This window comes from Zootoca vivipara, chromosome 1 (genome assembly GCF_963506605.1).
Source record: "Zootoca vivipara chromosome 1, rZooViv1.1, whole genome shotgun sequence".
In the NCBI taxonomy this organism is placed as follows: domain Eukaryota; kingdom Metazoa; phylum Chordata; class Lepidosauria; order Squamata; family Lacertidae; genus Zootoca; species Zootoca vivipara.
The window spans coordinates 120,165,291-120,185,833 of record NC_083276.1 but is presented as its reverse complement, the minus strand read 5'-3'; the positions used below and the strand labels follow the sequence as shown (position 1 = coordinate 120,185,833).

At 45.0% G+C, this 20,543-nt stretch overlaps 1 protein-coding gene across 1 annotated transcript in view; it reads left to right on the top strand.

The window, feature by feature from the left end:
• Positions 1 to 20,543, top strand: part of STAT1 (signal transducer and activator of transcription 1) — a 40,843-nt gene that overhangs the window by 8,506 nt on the left and 11,794 nt on the right. Inside the window, exons 5-19 of the mRNA XM_060281420.1 lie at positions 694 to 783; positions 1,554 to 1,632; positions 3,215 to 3,306; positions 6,458 to 6,609; positions 8,015 to 8,173; positions 8,335 to 8,427; positions 9,439 to 9,498; positions 10,488 to 10,517; positions 10,622 to 10,712; positions 12,557 to 12,595; positions 13,544 to 13,627; positions 14,226 to 14,324; positions 16,091 to 16,226; positions 17,765 to 17,814; positions 19,363 to 19,457. Of these exons, the coding sequence (XP_060137403.1) occupies positions 694 to 783; positions 1,554 to 1,632; positions 3,215 to 3,306; positions 6,458 to 6,609; positions 8,015 to 8,173; positions 8,335 to 8,427; positions 9,439 to 9,498; positions 10,488 to 10,517; positions 10,622 to 10,712; positions 12,557 to 12,595; positions 13,544 to 13,627; positions 14,226 to 14,324; positions 16,091 to 16,226; positions 17,765 to 17,814; positions 19,363 to 19,457 (1,349 nt within the window). The remainder of the gene's footprint in view (positions 1 to 693; positions 784 to 1,553; positions 1,633 to 3,214; positions 3,307 to 6,457; positions 6,610 to 8,014; positions 8,174 to 8,334; positions 8,428 to 9,438; positions 9,499 to 10,487; positions 10,518 to 10,621; positions 10,713 to 12,556; positions 12,596 to 13,543; positions 13,628 to 14,225; positions 14,325 to 16,090; positions 16,227 to 17,764; positions 17,815 to 19,362; positions 19,458 to 20,543) is intronic.

Here is a 20,543-nt window from a genome sequence, read left to right as displayed (position 1 = left end):
GGCTCTCCCAGGAAAGGATGTGGAGAAAAGGCCATCAAGTTTCAATGAAACCCAGTTCTCCCCACAGGAACATAGGAAGTTGCCTTATAGACCACAATATGTCATTGATATACTTATGACATAAGATGATGAACAGGAGAATTTTGAAGGCTTTTAAAGGGAAACTGTCGAATTAAAATTACCATATTGAAATCAAATCTGATGTTTCTTTAATTTTTATTTGGTGTGCGGTGCGGTGGAAGAGGGGTAGTCTTACACGGCGAATATATACCAAACTCTATATTTTAACTGGAAAAGTTGGGGGGTCGTCTTATACGCCCAGTCGTCTTATACGCCGGAATATACGGTATCTGTTTAAATTTCTTTCTATCTAAAATCAAATTTATTGGTTATGTTTTCTTGCCTGCAGTTTAATGTTATTGCTTATAAGCTTTGTAATTGGGCAGCACATGCAATTTTTGGACAAAAATGGCGGACTGTATGTCCAAATATGTTTGCTTTCCTGCTGAACCGTAAGTCACCTTCAAGCCACTGTTAAGCTACAGTGAGGAGGGAAAGTATTTGATCCCCTGCTAAATTTGCCCATTTGCCCCCTGAAACCCAGAAGACAAAAGTCAGAGATAGATGTGTATTATAAAACATTGATGTGTAAACCCTTCTGCATGTTGCCATGAATTATTGTTTCCGTTCCAGATGCAGCTAGGGACTGTGCAGAACGCAGTAGTGCTGGGCAGAGTGAAGGAACTGGATGCGAAAGTCAAAAGCGTGAAGGATAGTGTCACTGTAAGTATTGAAAGTCCAGGAGTTCTTAAGCTGAGAACCTGTTGACGAAAAGCACTTGAAGGCATCCTGAGAGGTGTGAGAGCAAAATACGGGACTTGCCTTTCCTTGCCACATTTGGACAGGGGTTTGTTCATCTTGGGAGTCGCACAGGGGGCTCTACCTCAATATGGTATAGTGCAGGGATGTCCAACACGTCGATCGCGATCTACTGGTCGATCCCTGGTAGATCACGGTCGATCACCGATCCCCCTCCGGCCCCGGCCCTTCTCCCTGCGCTGGCCTCTATTGTTGCAGAGGGGAAGCCTGAGTTTTGAAACGGAGGCTTTTATGTTGTTAGTGATCAGAAGGTTAGTGGCTGCCTCTGTTCCTTCCCCCAGTAGCGTGCTTTTCCCCTCCCTAAAAAAAAGCTCAACAACTTTGAGCTGAACCCCCCCCCCCAAAAAAACGGGTAGATCACTGCCAGATTTTAAATTTGAAAGTAGATCGCAGTGGCCACCCCGATATAATGGTTCAGGTGTTGGACTAGCAATGGGGAGGCTTGGGTTCAAATCTCCACTCAGGCGCAAAACTCACTGGGTGATCCTGGGCCAGTCGGTCTCTGTCTCTCTTAGCCTAACCTTACCCCTGACAGAGTTGTTGCGGAGATAAAAGGGGGTGGGAGGGATAACTTGAGCTCCCGGGAGGAAGGGTGGGTTGGGCAACTTGCGAATTCTTTGCCATTTCCCAGTGCATAAGATTGAATGCCGAAAATGAGGTCATTGCTTTTCCAGGCAATCGAACAGACCATCAAAAATCTGGAGGATGCGCAAGACGAATACGACTTCAAATACAAAACCTTGCAGGTCAGAGGTGAGCAGTTCAGCTTCGCAGGGGTTTAAAATCCATAACCATTCTAGTAAAATGCTTGTACTGCTTTGTCGGGAGTTGCAATTTGAGGGTGAGGCCGGCTTTTCATGTGAAACTTATTATAGAAAAGGTAAAGGGATGCGGGTGGCGCTGTGGTCTAAACCACTGAGCCTCTTGGGCTTGCTGATCAGAAGGTCGGCGGTTTGAATCCCCGTGACAGGGTGAGCTCCCGTTGCTCTGTCCCAGCTCCTGCCAGCCTAGCAGTTCAAAAGCACGCCAGTGTGAGTAGATAAATAGGTACCGTTGCGGCAGGAAGGTAAATGGAGTTTCCATGCGCTCTGGTTTCCGTCACGGTGTTCTGTTGCACTAGAAGCTGGCCGCATGACCAAGCTGTCTGTGGACAAATGCCGGCTCTGTTGGCCTGAAAGCAAGATGAGCGCCACAACCCCATAGTCGCCTTTGACTGCCTGAGGCCTTAACAGAAAGGGAAGATTGTCAGATGGGAGAGGAGCTCTTAACCCTTTCTGTATGTGCTGTCTTTCCTTTATAAAAATGCTGGCATCTGGCATTTAATATTTTTTTATCCCAATGGCTCTCTGAAACTGGATGTAAACCTGGGGGGGGGGGTGAGGTGTGTGTGTGTGAGAGAGAGCTAAGTGCCTCTAGCAAATTACCTCAGCAAATGAAGGTATGGGGAGGGCCTGCACAAAACATCTGGCTGCCTGAAGCGGAATGGCAAATGGCGTCTCCTCCATGGATCCCAGGATGTGGCTGGCTAAGTTTGCTTCGGCACCTGAGACAGAAAATCCCACAAGCTCCTCTGCCAGGGAATAATGTTGTTGTTGTTTAGTCGTTTAGTCGTGTCCGACTCTTCGTGACCCCATGGACCATAGCACGCCAGGCACTCCTGTCTTGCACCGCCTCCCGCAGTTTGGTCAGACTCATGTTGGTAGCTTCGAGAACACCTGAGACAGAAAATCCCACAAGCTCCTCTGCCAGGGAATAATACAGGAATGAATTAAAAAACTTAAATTTGTTTCCTTCTCATTACACTCTAAAGCGGCTGTTTGTGAGTTTGGGAACATTGCTTTCTTGAGATTTACTCTTCTGTTCAACGACACAATATATACTGTGGGCCTTGAGGATGGAATTAATACAGTCATACCTCGGTTTGAGTACTTTCAGTTTAAGTACTCCGCGGACCCATCCGGAACGGATTAATCCACTTTCCATTACTTTCAGTGGGAAAGTTCACTTCTGGTTAAGTATGCTTCAGGTTAAGTATGGACTTCCAGAACCAGTTGTGTACTTAAACCGAGGTACCACTGTACCAGTTTCCCTAAGAATCGTTAACAAGGAAGTCGGTCTTAAAACCTTTGTCTATAATGCGCAGGAATAGGTTCCTGGTTTTCAGAGCACTTCTGCTTTTGAAGGGGGCAAAAAATCAGAACTCCCCCCCCTTCTAAATACATTCCAGCTGCTGAGCTATATGGTTTTACTTTTCTTTTTAAAAGTTCCACAAACTTTAAGAGTGTTCTTCAAATGTAATGCCGTAACACAGGAATTCTTTGGTCTGTTTTTGCAGAAAATGAGCCCTGTGGCATGACCGAGGAAGACTTCCTAAAGGAAAAAATACAACTCCACACAAAGTATTTGCAGCTGGACCTCATGAGACAGGTGAACTTGTGGAGAGGCATCGTATCCTTGTCTAAATTGCTGGTCTGCATCTCCCTTCCCTCTCCCTTGGCTTAGCACAGGTGGGGAACTAACTGGCTGGCAGGCGGGCGTTTCCTTAAGAAACATCTTGGCCACTTGTGCTTCATCTCTCCTTGCAAAGTACGGGGAAACTTTGGTTTTTATTCAAGGCCAGGGGTAGCCAACACACAGGACCTTCCAGATGTTGTTGAACATCAGCCCCAGCCAGCATTCCTCCAATGGTCAGGAAATCAAGTCCATCGCATTGGCTGCACCAGGCTACGCTTTCAGCAGAGGGAGAAGGTCAACAAGCTTACAGTGGTATCTTGGTTCCCAAACTTAATCCGTTCCACAACCAAAGCGTTCCAAAACCAAGACATGCTTCCCCATAGAAAGGACAGTGGTACCTCTACTTACGAATGGAGTTCCGTCCGCCATCTTGGATGCGGTTTAGATAGGATTTTTTCTACTTACGAATTTTTAGATAGGGTTGCTTCTACTTACGAATTTTTTCTCCCAATACATTCCTATGGGATTCGACTTACAATTTTTTTCGACTTACAAATGTGCATTCAGAACGCATTAAATTCGTAAGTAGAGGTACCACTGTAATGCAAAATGGATTAATCCACCCCAGACTTTTAAAAAGAACCCCTAAACAGCAATTTACCATGAATTTTACTATCTAACGAGACCATTGACCCATAAAACGAAAGCAATAATCAATGTACTGTACTATGAAATAAATATGACAGTATTGTAGAGGAAATTGAAATTAATTTTTTCCCTTACCTGCACTGATGATGGTCATTGTTTCGATGGGGGGGCTTTTATCCATTTCCTTGGTCTCAAAATCAATCTGAACTGAGTTCCACACAGTCACAAAAACAGATTAACAAATAAATAGTAAAAACAAAAGCGCCAAACTTAATCCGTTCCGGAAGTCCGTTTGACTTCTGAAATGTTCGACAACCAAAGCGCAGCTTCTGATTGGTGCAGATGCCCCGGAAACAACTGCTGCATTGGACATTCAGCTTCTGAAAAACATTTGAAAACCGGAACACACACTTCCGGGTTTTTGCCATTTGGGGAACCAAGGTACCACTGTAGTTGGTTCGCTGCACAAACTGAGGATGTGTCCTATCACACTTCCCAAAGCCTATTGTTGTAGGAATCCCCCACTGAATCACACACACACATTTCCACATGACTATCGAAAGGGGGACTTGGGAGCCATAATCCTCTAGGCAGGAGGCTCTGCCAACTAGACATTTCCCCATCAATGGTGCCAGACTGCTAGCCATCTCATTCACAATGGAAGACTCCTCCGAACAAAAGACAGTGATCAACTCTTGTTGTTGTTTAGTCGTGTCCGACTCTTCGTGACCCCATGGACCAGAGCACGCCAGGCACTCCTGTCTTGCACTGCCTCCCGCAGTTTGGTCAAACTCATGTTCGTAGCTTCGAGAACACTGTCCAACCATCTCGTCCTCTGTCGTCCCCTTCTCCTAGTGCCCTCCATCTTTCCCAACATCAGGGTCTTTTCCAAGGATTCTTCTCTTCTCATGAGGTGGCCAAAGTATTGGAGCCTCAGCTTCAGGATCTGTCCTTCCAGGGAGCACTCAGGGCTGATTTCCTTCAGAATGGGTAGGTTTGATCTTCTTGCAGTCCATGGGACTCTCAAGAGTCTCCTCCAGCACCATAATTCAAAAGCATCAATTCTTCGGCGATCAGCCTTCTTTATGGTCCAGCTCTCACTTCCATACATCACTACTGGGAAAACCATAGCTTTAACTATACGGACCTTTGTAGGCAAGGTGATGTCTCTGCTTTTTAAGGTGCTGTCTAGGTTTGTCATTGCTTTTCTCCCAAGAAGCAGGCGTCTTTTAATTTCGTGACTGCTGTCACCATCTGCAGTGATCAAGGCGCCCAAGAAAGTAAAATCTCTCACTGCCTCCAAGTGGCCATGATCTTGGTTTTTTTGATGTTGAGCTTCAGACCATATTTTGCACTCTCCTCTTTCACCCTCATTAAAAGGTTCTTTAATTCCTCCTCACTTTCTGCCATCAAGGTTGTGTCATCTGCATATCTGAGGTTGTTGATATTTCTTCCGGCAATCTTAATTCCGGCTTGGGATTCATCTAGTCCAGCCTTTCACATGATGAATTCTGCATATAAGTTAAATAAACAGGGAGACAATATACAACCTTGTCGTACTCCTTTCCCAATTTTGAACCAATCAGTTGTTCCATATCCAGTTCTAACTGTAGCTTCTTGTCCCACATTTCTCAGGAGACAGATAAGGTGATCAGGCACTCCCATTTCTTTAAGAACTTGCCATAGTTTGCTGTGGTCGACACAGTCAAAGGCTTTTGCATAGTCAATGAAGCAGAAGTAGACGTTTTTCTGGAACTCTCTAGCTTTCTCAACTCTTAGGAAACTTAATTTCTCTTTGTGTTTAGGAATTCACACCTGGGAGGGGTGAGAGGAGGACTAGGAGAGGTGTCAAAGGTGCTCAGATTTCTACCTTGAACCCTCCCTTTTTGTGAGGTATTGATTACGTAGCTGTGATGTAGGAATGATGTATTTTGGGGATGTTTCTTGGTGATGGGAAAACTGATAAAAGTGGAGGTTCTCTTTGTTCTGGGTCTCCATCTTGCTTCACCTTGTTGCAGGTGGGGCCCTGTCTCCACAGTATTTTTCTTTAATAAAGACCAAGCCTACTGGCTGCTGTTTTGCTCTGATATTCTTGGCTGGAGTCTTGTTTTGTCCAAGGGAGCCCTCAGATTTCCGTTAACAGTTTGGCAACCCCTTGCCAACGTTTCTGGGTGTGGACAGGCATATTTGGAAATGTGAGCAGCTTTCATGGCCATCGCAAAATGCCCATTTTACAGAAGGAAAAACCGGCAAGCCTCAGAAGCGCACCCCGAAGGCAAAAAAACTGCGACCTCAAAGGAGAAATATTGTATATTGGCCCCAAATATACAACCCCTCTCAACCAATCAAGATATGAGGATGAAGGGGCCAGTTTACATATTTAATAAATAATAATAATAATAAATGCCATTGATGTGAGATTATTTTTAGAATTATAAATGTTCTTACTCTTTCCTGTATGGCTCCCTGTCTCTAGGATGTGCTACAGAGAATATCCATTGCGCTGCATGTGTCGGAACACACCCAGAACGCCTTGATTCGAGAGGAACTTGTGGAATGGAAGCAGCGGCAGCAAATGGCTTGCATCGGAGGGCCGCCCAATGCTTGCTTGGACCAGCTTCAGAACTGGTAGGCCTCTCCTAAGCAAGGCCTTTTGGGGAGGAGTCTGGAAAGAACCGAGTCCTGCACAACTTGCTTGAGAATTGTTCTGTAGAGGCTGCTTTTCCAAAGCTGCTTGGGGGGAAGCAGGGAGTGTAAATAAATGGGAGCCTTCGCACAGCCTTGAAGCACCCTTGCTGAACCTAAGCTGGTTTGAGTCTGGTCAGCGCCTGGATAGGAGACCACTTTTATTTTATTTTATTTTATTGAATTTATATACCGCCCTATACCCGGAGGTCTCAGGGCGGTTCACAGAAAAGATCACAATATATAAAATCCAAATAAGAGCAATAAGCCAATAACAACCCCCCCCCCAAAAAAGTCACATTTTAAAAGGCTATTGGATGTCCATCAGGTCAACCAAACGCCTGGTTAAAAAGGAATGTTTCTGCCTGGTGCCTAAAGGTGTACAGTTGCTGTTTGTTTTGCAACCAGGATCCGTTCCAGAGCCCCAGACACTAGACAAAAAGGACACACAACAAAGTATTGTTCTGTGCATGCGCGGGCGGCAAACCCAGAAGTAACCTGTTCCGGTACTTCCGGGTTTGCCGCGGATGTTCGCCGAAATGGATGCTCAACGAGGCGGACTCAAAACGAGGAACCGCTGTATAATGAAGGGGCCAGGTGAACTTCCCTGGGGAGAGCATTCTGCAGACGGGGAGCCACCGCAGAGAAGGCCCCGTTCTCATGTGGCTGCCCTCTTGCCCTCTCGAGGAGGAGGCACAAAGGGAGGCTTCAGAAGATGATCTCTGGGTCCGGGTAGGTCCATATGGAAAGAGGTGGTCCTGGAGGTATGATGATCCCAAGTTCCACATTGGAACTGCACAGTGGAAAGAAAGCAGGTTAATACAGTAAACATTTCCTGCAGATTCTCCACCTCTGTGCTTGGCAACATCCAGTGGTCCAAACACGAGTCTCACTGCTCCACACTGTGGGAGGCATTAACGAAGGAAGACAAGCCTTTTCTCTCAAGGCCAGTTTCTTCCCCTCCTGCCTTCTCAGTGTCCAGAAGCAGGATGTTTGTTGGGTCTGCCCTGTCGAGCCGCCCGACAGGAAGACAAAACAGGTTCCTGAGCTGCCTCAGAGGTTGGCTCTCCCCCTCCCCCCCGGTCCATTGGCTTTGCTGGCCTTGGAGGAATAAGCTTTTCTCTCCATCCACCCCAAGTCTCTGAAGCTGCATGTTGACACAGGAGTGGTGCTGGGGCCTGCTGTGCTTCTAAGCTTTGCAGAATGAAAAGCTGTGAAGGTTGGGATATCCTAGACGAAAGAAATTTGTTCCCCGCTGGTCACGGAGAGAGCGTTCAGACCTTAACTCTGCAGTGTTCCAGCTAAATTGCTTAGCACTGTTAAAAAAAATAACGCTTGTAAATGGCAGGTTTACTACTGTAGCAGAGAGTCTTCAGCAAATTCGCCAGCAGCTCAAAAAACTGGAGGAGTTGGAGCAGAAGTTTACCTATGAGACAGACCCCATCCCACAACAGAAAAATGGGCTATATGAACGGACATTAGGCCTCATCAAGCAACTCATTCAGAGGTAGGTTTGGGGGTTTAGTTTTGGTTTTTTGTGGTCCGTTAAAAATGAACCAAAATATTGAAATAGATTATATTTTTAATGTCGCTCTTTTGTGCCCTTTGCCCATAGTTCATTCTCTTGTCAAGACAAATTAGAATGCCATTTCTTTATTCCTTGTCCAGCTCCTTCGTGGTAGAAAGACAGCCATGCATGCCGACACACTCTCAGAGGCCGTTGGTCGTGAAGACTGGAGTGCAATTTACAGTAAAACTCAGGTAATATTCCCCCCCCTTAAATGATCCAGATTTAGTTAGCCCCTTTAGTTAAAAACAACCAACCAGCAACACATTTCAAGGCGGCCGTTCCACATCAATGTTCCCAAACTCTCCAAACCAGGGAGAGAATGGTACCACGTCTTGTCCTAACCACAGAGGAAAATTGTGCCCAGACAAAAGGCTGGTAATGGGAAAAGTCAGGTTTCTGTATGTGGACCAGTTGCAAACTTACAGCTAAGGCAACATATCTGACTACTAATCTCTCACTACCTCTAGCACAGGGGTCAGCAAACTCTTTCAGCGGGGAGCCGGTCCACTGTCCCTCAGACTTTGTGGGGGACCGGACTATTTTGGGGGTGGGGGTGAACGAATTCCTATGCCCCACAAATGACCCAGAGATGCATTTTAAAGGAAAGCACACATTCTACTCATGTAAAAAACACACTGATTCCCGGACTGTCTGTGGGCCAAATTTAGAAGGCGATTTGGCCAGATCCGGCCCCTGGGCCTTACTTTGCCTACCCATGCTCTAGTACAGGCATCCCCAAACTGCGGCCCTCCAGATGTTTTGGCCTACAACTCCCACGATCCCTAGCTAACAGGACCAGTGGTTTGGGAAGATGGGAATTGTAGTCCAAAACATCTGGAGGGCCGAAGTTTGGGGATGCCTGCTCTAGTAGTTTCTCTATCCGATGAAAAGCCAATTCTTCAGAGCACTTCATGTCGTGTAGTGGTTGATTGAGCTGAACGACATGTGGCTGTTCAGCTATTAACTGGCTTCTGGCAAGTGTGTCATGACGAAACCAGATAGGGGCTGCTTCTCCAACGTGCCCATCCCATACCACAATATTTTAATCTTCAGTATATGAATCCACTCCCCTGTTGCTATGTTTGGAAAGGAAGCTTTCTTTGTTGTCTTGAGAACTTGAAGGAAATGCAAGGCTCATCATGAAGTTAAAGTTGGGAGTAATTTCTTCATTAACACGCTATTGGTATGTTTTGTGCTTCCAGATTACTGGTGAAACTGCAGGAACTGAATTACAAATTGAAGGTGCAAGTCGTATTTGATAAGTAAGTGATGCCTTGCATATATTATTGAAATCAAAATTTCACTCAAAACTGAAGCATCAGTTGTTATTGTTTACCTTTGTCCTCTTTCTCTGCACATTTAACTGTAGCCACCTTTATTCCAACCTGAAGGAAGCTTCTCTGAGTTTTTCACTTTCCAAGAAACATCACGAAGGGGTATTGAAAATAGACAATCTACTAGTGGCTGTAGGGTTGAGATTGCACCACACAATCCATTTAAAACATACCCTGATTTCACCTGTGACAATGTTGTTGTTGTTGTTGTTTAGTCGTTTAGTTGTGTCCAACTCTTCGTGACCCCATGGACCAGAGCACGCCAGGCATTCCTGTCTTCCACTGCCTCCCGCAGTTTGGTCAAACTCATGTTCGTAGCTTCGAGAACACTGTCCAACCATCTCGTCCTCTGTCGTCCCCTTCTCCTTGTGCCCTCCATCTTTCCCAGCATCAGGGTCTTTCCCAGGGAGTTTTCTCTTCTCATGAGGTGGCCAAAATATTGGAGCCTCAGCTTCACGATCTGTCCTTTCAGTGAGCACTCAGGGCTGATTTCCTTCAGAATGGATGGGTTTGATCTTCTTGCAGTCCATGGGACTCTCAAGAGTCTCCTCCAGCACCATAATTCAAAAGCATCAATTCTTCGGCGATCAGCCTTCTTTATGGTCCAGCTCTCACTTCCATACACCGTTACTGGGAAACCTGTGACAATAGATTCCTGTTATCCTTCCCCAGCTTTCGCACATTTCCTATTTCTGTTTAGGACTCAAAAGTTACAAGTTCTGGTACGGTTTTCTGTTGACAGGTCTTGCTCATCTTTGAAATAGCAGGTCCTGCTGTTTATAACATTTCCACGCTGGAGACGTTTATCGCTGCTTAAAACACCCACTTAAAAAACTACAGTAAAATGGATAAATTTGCCACATACGTTGTCAGCTGCGTATAATGGATCTCCCCTCACTTTTTTTATTCCTTTGCAGAGACGTCAACGAGAAAGTTGCCGTTAAAGGGTACGTTGACTTCTTGTGTTCGCTACTGCTTGTTGTTCTTGTTACACAGTGAATTGATTAGTCTCAAAAAAAACCAAAACTTTTAAAATCTGTTTTCACTCAAGATTTAGAAAATTTAACATCTTGGGGACGAATTCCAAAGTGATGAACATGGAAGAGTCAAATGGAAGCCTGTCAGCAGAATTTAGACATCTGGTGAGGCATATTTTTTTGGCATTCAGATTCTCAAAATATCTTCATAATCTTCTGTCTTAGTCACCCCCACCCCACCCCCAAATGTTCTGTGCTACTAATGTTTGTATATTGAAGGGGTATATATTCCACACAGGCCACAACTAGCAAGTCTATCACTGTTTTGTATTCACTTCTGCTTTTATTTAATACACACACAAACATGTATTTGTGTGTATGCATGTACAATGACATACAACACACACAAACACCCCTCTAGCTTTTTGGCAGGATTGCTTTGGTAAGAAGTCTTCTTGTTCTTTCCTTCTGTGCCAGGGTTTTTTGTTTTTTCTTTCCTTTTAATTGGATTTCTGATTAATTTTGAACTACTTGCCTGATTTGCTTTTTTAAAAAAAATGTGGTTGGTTTTTTTACATGTACATTTTTTACATTTACATTCAGTTATACTCCAGATTAACGTTGGTACATTTCTTATATAGCACAAACTAAGGTTTCTTTACAGACCCATAGCTAGGGCTGGGCAATATCTGGTTTTCAAAGTCGTGATATGTCATCAGCTAAACATCACATTATATCAATATATCACGATGTCTGAAATAAGAAGGGAGCTATGTAGAGGCATTGGCTGGCTTCACGGTTTTCCCCTCATCATGATTTTTGCCGGATTGTTGATTATTGCTTTATTTGATACTAGTGTCATTCAGCCCGTTAAGTAAACGGGCGCTAGCCGGGCGGGAACGGAGGGGAAGCCCTGGGACACGAAGATCGGCGGGTGCTGCTTGCCAGGGCTTGTCAACCCCGGCAAACAGCGCCCGCCGATCTTCGGCTCTGTCCCCCGATGCACTAGGGCCCAGGGAAGCAGGCAGGGAGACGGCAACAGCCCGCAGCTTCCCAGGCTGTTGCCCTCTCCCTGCCTGCTTCCCCAAGCCAAAGCGTGCGGGGGACGGAGCCGAATTGCAGTGCGGCGGGGGCTTTTCGCCGTTTGCCTCCCCCTTGGCTCCGGGGGGAGCAGCCGGGAGCGGCGGTTGGCGGCCACAGGTAAATGATAGGCGGGGGGGGGGAGAGTGTGTGTGCGTGCAGTCTCTGCGTCCAATCCCTGTGTCCATGGGGCACATGCGCAGTAGCACGGACACAGGGACAGAGGGACTGGACGCAGAGACACAGGGACTTTATTATATAGGATAAGTTGTTAAAGCTGTAAACGGCCTTGTTTATAGTGATATAGAAAGGTAATATACAAATTAAAAGTGAAATAAAAGTATTGGGGGCGTGGGCGAGACCCAATATCACAAATTTCTCTTTCAATGAGAGGGGGAAAGATTTAAAACAAAATCCTTAGTGATTCACGTGAAATATAATTGCACCATATTGCCACCTGTGAGTCTGACGTTGACTAGTTTCATCCAAAGCTTCCTTCAGGAGAATCTAAAGGGGTAGTCAAACTGTTTATTGAACGACAAGTCCCATCATCCCTGACCGTTGGCCGCACTGGCCAGGGCTGATGGGAGTTGGAATGCAAAACACCTAGAGGCCACTAGGTTGGTGAAGTTTGTGTTAGGGCAGGCATGTCAAACCTGCGGCCCTCCAGATGTTTTGGACTACAATTCCCATCTTCCCCAACCACTGGTCCTGCTAGCTAGGGATCATGGGAGTTGTAGGCCAAAACATCTGGAGGGCCGCAGGTTTGACATGCCTGTGTTAGGGTGTTGCTCATCCCTGGGTAGTCAAAATCTGCACCATGGTTTGGCACCTGACACGTTGGTCTTTGAAATGAGTCTTTGATTGGTTAATATACTGAAAAAGGAACATAAATGTCACTCACTTTGAGGCATTCCTTCATTCTGCAGCAATTAAAGGAGCAAAAGAATCCCGGAAGAACCAACGAGGTAAGAGGAATCAACGCCTAGGCCGTTCATTTTGCTTACTTGGTTTTCTTTTAATTTGATAGAGGATTTTTAACAAGCAATGGTAATAGACTACACAAAGGGATGCGGGTGGCGCTGTGGTCTAAACCACTGAGCCTCTTGGGCTTGTCGATTGGAAGGTCGACAGTTCGAATCCCCGCGACAGAGTGAGCTCCCGTCGCTCTGTCCCTGCTCCTGCCAACCTAGCAGTTTGAAAGCACACCAGTGCAAGTAGATAAATAGCTACCGCTGCGGCTGGTTTCCATCCGCTCTGGTTTCCATCACAGTGTCCCGTTGCGCCAGAAGCGGTTTAGTCATATTGGCCACATGACCCGGAAAGCTCTCTGTGGACAAACGTCGGCTCCCTCGGCCTGAAAAGTGAGATGAATGCCACACCCCACGGTCACCTTGGACTAGACTTAACTGTCCTGGGGTCCTTACCTTTTTTACCTATTTTGCCGCACACCATAACCCCCCCCCCATAGATTTGAAGTTGCTCTTGCTTTAACCTTAGCCAGTAAATGTTAAACCTGATAATGGTTAGAGTTATAATATAATTATATAACTGAAAAAAGTACCAAGGTCTCCCTTGTTAAGCTTTCATATAGAAGAACAGGATTTTTTAGCCCAGCAAACCAGATATTTTATTTTCCCCACCCCACTGGGCCAGCTTTTGACAGGTGGGTGGGGCCACCTTCCTGTTAGGCACCGGATGCAGGTGATTGACAAGTGGTTGTCCCACCTATAGGGGGGGGGAGAGAGATATTGTCCAATGAGGATTGCACAGGAAGTTCAGTCCTATGTTCTGAAGGGTTTGGAGAATCTAACTAGTTCCCTTCATCCCCACCGAACATGATCGGGGGAGTTGTGTAGTGCAACAGATTCCTGTAATTGTTATTTTTTTAAAATCTGCCTTTTTCCTATATAAAGGGGCCTCTCATTGTAACAGAAGAACTCCATTCTCTCTCTTTTGAGACAACGCTGGAACAGTGGGGCCTCATAATTGATCTAGAGGTAAGTGTGTTGACTAGGACATAAAGGCTACGTATGTAGCAAGAGTGGAGTGAATTTAGGGAAAAGTCTTGTCCCAATCTGCCCACGAGCCAAACTTGTGAACACAGCCTTGCACTTCCTTGTTTGTTAGATTGGCCTAGCCATGTCTCGTTTGCCAAACGGGGAGCAGTTTTCTTCTGCGATAAAAGCAATTATATGAAGTTTGGCTCGCTCTGCAGTTCGTTTTGTTTTTTAAATTAACCAGAGAGCTTTGAGCGTAGAAAAGCGAATCGTCCAACCTCGGCTATACAGGCAACGTCCAATTCAGTTGCGCCTGAGCATGTGCGCATGGCGCCAAACCAGGAAGTAGTCCCACGACGTCACAGAGAGGTCATGAAAAGCGACATGCACATGGTCCACCAATGTGCTTGGGGGTCTGGAATGCAAGGATTGCCTGTCATATCTTTCTGGGTCAGAATATCCTGCCATGTTTTGCTAATTGTAATGACGTGATGCTGCTGCCTAAAAGAATTTGGTACTGTGTCTCCCCTTAATTTCTGTGCCTTTGACCGTCTTGGAAGCGTTCGGTCAATTTTTCCCTGTCCCCTTCGCTTCCCAGACCACCTCCCTTCCTATTGTTGTGATCTCCAATGTCAGCCAGCTGCCGAGCGGATGGGCTTCCATCTTGTGGTACAACATGCTGACAAATGAGCCCAAGGTGAGTCTCCTGGCATCCTTTTTTAAGTGGAGGAGTTGGGTGGGTGAGTGGAGATTGAAACAGATGAAAGAATACTCTTCATTAAAGCAAGCTCCATTATTTTGTTCATCGATTTACAGTCGTGCCTTGGTTTTCGAACAGCTTAGTTCTCGAATGTTTCGGCTCACAAACGCCGCAAACCTGGAAGTGATTGTCCCAGTTTGCAAACTGTTTTTGGAAGCCGAATGTCCGACGTGGCCTCCGATTGGCTGCAGGAAGCTCTTGCAGCCAATCAGAAGCTGCACTTTGGTTTTTGAACGCTTTGGAAGCCAAATGGACTCCATTTCGGATGGTACGACACTATTAAATTTATATCCTGCTCTTCTCCAAGAAGCCTAGGGTAGCAAATACATCAATAAGTAAAGAGTCTCCTTTTTAAAAAATAAGTTAAAAACTTCTAAAAGAAAGCAATTTCTCTCTTTCACAGCTAAAGAGCATTGTAACTTACCAAAGTAAATAATAATACAGGGCATAAAAGGAAAATGATTGTGACAGAGGAGGGGAGGAGGAAGCAAGCTCCAGTTTTGAAGGCTCTGTTTATGAAGTCTGATAATCTGGCATTGGTCATATCTATGCACAGACCCATTCACCATAAGTTCAACATAAGACCCCTTGAACATGGACATAAGTTATTTCAGTGAGTTTATCTTGAGTATGGCCAATGTTGGATATCATTTCTTCGAACAGCCATTTGGAATTAAAACTGTTTAGCTAGAAAGAGGAGCTAAAAGAGGCTGGCTTTTGAGCTTGTAGTTTTGCAATATTAAATAGCTCCTGTAAAACGGTATCTTTTAACAAAGTAATTGGAAAGCTCCACTCAATGATGAGGTTTTCTTCAGTTACGTACACTGCAGACCAGATTGGACACTTGATTTTTATTTTTTGGAATTGCTTTTATGACCATTGCATAAACATTAGCCTTGCTCGAACTCTTTGTGCATGGCATTTTGGGGAGATTGAACAAAAGCAGCATTTTTCTCTTGGTTTAAATTAGCCTTGTGAGAGCCAGTATGGTGCAGTACTTAGTATTTCAAAATAAAGGGGTGGGTCTAGACACAGGTTAAAAACGCTATAAATAAGCCAGAAATTAAATCGTTACTACGAAAGAAAGAAAAAAGCCTATGTAAAAATCCATATAAACTATTTTGCTCTCTGGCACCATCTGGCGTTGGATATTTATAACACACTCAAAACACATTAATGTGACTAAATATAGCTGAGTCCTGGGACCAAGGAGACTGGTTCAAATCTCCACTGTACCAATGGCTGACCATTCATCATGTCTCAAGTTTCTCCTACCAAGCAAGGTTATGAGAATAAAATGGAAGACATTTCTATGACACTTGGGCTCCTTTGGGAGAAAGGTGGGGTCATATTCCTGTAAATAAAAACAGAAGTAATAATAATAATTATTATTATTTATACCCCGCCCATCTGGCTGGGTTTCCCCAGCCACTCTGGGCGGCTTACAATAGAAAAATGAAACAATTAAACATTAAAAGCCTCCCTAAACAGGGCTGCCTTCAGATGTCTTCTAAAAATCTGCTAGCTGTTTTTCTCTTCGACATCTGGTGGGAGGGCGTTCCACAGGGCGGGCGCCACCACCGAGAAGGCCCTCTGCCTGGTTCCCTGCAACTTGGCTTCTCGCAATGAGGGAACCGTCAGAAGGCCCTCGGTACTCAGTAAACAGTGGCTCAGATTCTAAATCCTTTCCTCCTCCTCCCTAGAATTTGTCCTTCTTTCTGAACGCTCCATGTGCAAGATGGTCTCAGCTTTCCGAAGTGCTGAGTTGGCAGTTTTCTTCCGTCACGAAGAGGGGACTCAACGCAGAGCAATTGAGCATGATAGGAGAAAAGTTAATTCGTAAGTGACGTTTAAAAATGTTGCTTGCACTGTCAACCTCTTAAAAACAGCAACAACAATCTTTATTACGGTCCATAGACCCATCAATTCGTTACCAAGCGATACACAGCTGGGACACCCCGCCCTCAAACCACTCAGACATCTTACTCAAATTCGGAATAGGAAACATTAGTTCTTGTGACCACCGATAAAAACTTTGCCACTGCTAGTGTTCTGGCATTTGACCGGTCTTCCAATAGGAACCTGATATAGAAATCCTCTGATTTTCCTGGGAGCAAGGCTAGCAGGGGTGAAATCACTTCAGCCCTAGCTTGCTCAAACTTCCCACAGTGCAGCACAATGTGTTTTATAGAATCTACATCATGGGTGCACGAGCACAGTCTTTCCTGGTACTCCTCTCATCCTGCCCTCCAGCACTGCAGAGGGGAAAACATTCAGTCTTGCTTTTGTGAACAGCCTTCGATAGTTTGGGACTGTCAAGTTTTGAATATAGGCTGCTGGCTTAAAGACATGCCCATATTGTACTCCTACTGCCAATGGACTGCAGATCGCAAGTGATTGATGTCGTAGATCACTGTGTGAATTATCCCAAAGTCTTTGCTTTAAGGTCTTTAGGGCACCTTCATATCCCACCTTGTTTAATTACAGGTTATGTAATTTCTCTCGCTGGATACTTTAAATCCTTCTTTTATGGCACACTAGGCATAGCGGTTTCATTTCTTATTGGTTAGGAGAGAGAGAGAAAAACAAAGCAGGAGACACTGTTACCTGCAAATTATCTGCAAATTACAGTGGTACCTCTACTTACGAATTTAATGCATTCCAAACGCACATTCGTAAGTCGAAAAAAATTGTAAGTTGAATCCCATAGGAATGCATTGGGAGAAAAAATTCATAAGTAGAAGCAACCCTATCTAAAAATTCGTAAGTAGAAAAAATCCTATCTAAACCGCATCCAAGATGGCGGACGGAGCTCCATTCGTAAGTAGAAACATTCGTAAGTAGAGTTATTCGTAAGTAGAGGTACCACTGTAACTGTAAAGTATCGGTTCACCTGAGCTACCCCCCTGGGAAGCTGTCAAGTCTCCGCCTTTTTGCTCACCCATATATTGTCTCGTTGAAACACTTGCAGGAAACCCAGTTATGTAGCTCCTGTCCTAAAGAAATTGTGAGCTATTCACTCTTAAAATCTGTTTGAAATTGGAATTATTTCTGGGATTATTATTATTATTTTAAAAGCATCACATTTGTCAAAAGCGAGAAGAAAGCAAAATCTGCCGTCTTGATCAGACTATAATTGGGGAGGGTAGCATCCTGATTTCTCAGTTACTATGAAATTCCAAAGCCCTTAGCATGGCAGCGCAGGTGGGAATATGGCATGTTCCATCACCAGGTTTTTTTCTTTTCTGGGAGTCCTCCCTCACCCTTTGTCCTTGGGATTAAAATTCAGTCCTTTGTGTTCTTGGACGGTAAGATATATTAGCCTAACGTAATTACTATCTGAAGAGTAACACGGCGATAACTTTGTTTCCCTTTAGCGAATGGATGCACTGCGGACAGCACTATTAGTTGGGTGAGGTTCTGTAAGGTAGGATATTTCCTTTTTTCCTTTTTCTAAAGGGGCCAGAGTCCAACCACTGCTGGATCCATTGATAACCAGTAGGTTGCTAAGTCGGGAGATGAACCATAGCTTTCTAAGGGAGTTTAAGTGGCGTGATAAAGGCCTTTGTTCGTCATTTCAAATAAGTTTGTGTTTTTTTGAGCTGCTGCAGAAACCCGAAAAAATGTGCGTGGAGGCCATGGTGGAAAACAGCACCTGAACTGTCTTTTTTTAAAACTTTCTGGGGGGGGGGAGGGGGAGCTGTTGTTTGCTAAAACAACTGGGCTTGGGTCTTGTAATCTTGCATTTTCGCCAGTTGCCAGTAGAGGGTACTAAATAGAACAAGAACAGAAAACAAGTCCGTTGCCTCCCAAGAGATCAACGTACAGTACTGAGCATTACTGGTTGTAGTTTTACTGATGACGTGGGGGGGGGGATTGGGCCGAGGGCCGAGCACCCAAGAGAGGAGTTTTGTATTTTCGGAAAAACAGACTGTCTTGAGTGCACAATAGGGTGATGACTTTTTTACAACCTCATTTCCCTGTATCATAATTAGCTTTCATTAAAGATTAGATAAAATCTTACTTTCAAAGACATTTGATTTTAAAAAAACCTCACACACGAAATGATTTTAAAAAATTATTTAGCAGTTTTTTGACCATTTTTGAAGTCACTGTAAGCAGATGTAAAATTGAACCCAAGCTTTAAGTCACATAAATACAACATTATATAGGGTCATCAAACACACAAGGAAGCTTTTTTTAGTTGCAGTAACAGTATAGACGCCGCTAGAGGACGATGTTTTGCTACCTCTCCTGTAGGTTCTTTTATTTCCTTGACATCTGATGGGAAGGTATTCCACAGGGTGGGTGTCCCTCTGCTTGGTTCCCTGTAACTTCATTTCTCGCACTGAGGGAACCGCCAGAAGGCCCTCGGAGCTGGACCTCCGTGTCCGGGCTGAACGATGCGGGTAGAGCAGGGGTCAGCAAACTTTTTCAGCAGGGGGCCAGTCCACTGTCCCTCAGACCTTGTTGGGGGGGGGGGGCGGACTATATTTTGAAAAAAAATGAACGAATTCCTATGCCCCACAAATAACCCAGAGATGCATTTTAAATAAAAGGACACATTCTACTCATGTAAAAATGTGCTGATTCCTGGACCATCCGCGGGCCAGATTGAGAAGACGATTGGGCCGCATCCGGCCCCTGGGCCTTAGTTTGGGGACCCTGGGGTAGATTACAGAGTAGTAGCTCAACTATTGGGCACACTAAGTTTCATACCCCTTGAATGCAATGTGTGAACATCCTTACGCACAATGGCACAGAGGTGGCCTTGAGACTTGAAAGACAGTTGGGATGCATGTGGGGACGTGAATGTATAGAACACAAGATCGGAAGACTCAAGAACAGCTGTGAGGAAGGAAATGAGAAAGAGAACACCATTGATATAAAGGATACTCTTAACCTACGAGCTCGGTTGTGGTTAGATGAAGTAGCAACTTCTAACACGCTCTTCTTTTGTTTCCTCCAATTTCAGGAAAACATAAATGACAAAAACGTTCCCTTCTGGTTGTGGATTGAAGGCATCCTTGACCTCATTAAGAAACATCTTCTCTTCCTCTGGAACGATGGGTAAGAATTTCAGAGGCTTCTAGAGGGCAGGGGGTGGGCTGGGAATCCTCAATAAAACCATGTCTGGAATACAGTGGTACCTCGGGTTGCGGACCCAATCCGTTCCAGGGTGCCGTTCGCACCCCAAAAAGTCCGCAACCCCAGCGGCGATAGAGCGCTCCTGCGCATGCGCGGCAGAGCGCAGAACGCTTTGCCCATGCGCGCATGGCAGAACCCGGAAGTAAACACTTCCAGGTCCGCCGTGGTCGCAACCTGGAAAAGCGCAACCCGCAGCGGATGTAACCCGAGGTATGACTGTAGTAATAATAATAATAATAAATAAATAAATAAATATACTATTTATACCCCACCCATCTGGCTGGGTTTCCCCAGCCACTCTGGGCGGCTTCCAACAATAGATTAAAAATACATTAAAACACCAGTTTAATAACATTCAAGTAGTTCCGGTTGGAATTAGGTATCTTACAGTGCATCTACTCCAATATAAGCATCATTGAATTCATGGGATTTTATTCCCAGGACCCTTCTCTCCCCCCTTGAAATCAGCAGTGCTTAAACAATGCTTAACTTTGCCCCCACCAAAAAGAGCGAGAACGTTTTGCATATGGCATAGCCTTGGGGGGGATGAGGAGAGGGAAACAATGAAGGAGATTTCAGTTTTAAGGTAAGAAGGTTTACGGCAAGGATGGGAATCTTGCCGCCATGCAGATGTTGTTGGAATTAAGCTCCTCCCTGCCAGAATGGCCGACTGTCAGAGATTTTTGGGAGCTGCAGTTCAGCAATGTCTGGAAGGCCAATTTCCCTGCTCCTGGTTTAGGGACTGTTGCCAGAACGGCAGCTCGAAGACCCATTACTGTCAAAACGCAGTTTAAATGGCTTATTAGATATCTGCTGGTAGGCTCCGAACAACAGCAGTCTAATTAATTGTGTAAACAGTAATTGCTCAGACTGTCAAACGATAGGCAGTGCTGAACGTGTACCCATTTCTCAAAACAGAACTTTAATTGCCCTGAAATTGCTTTTTTTTAATGGAGCAGTATAAAGTATATATGGGGAAGCAAGGGGGGGGGGATAAATAGACCTCTA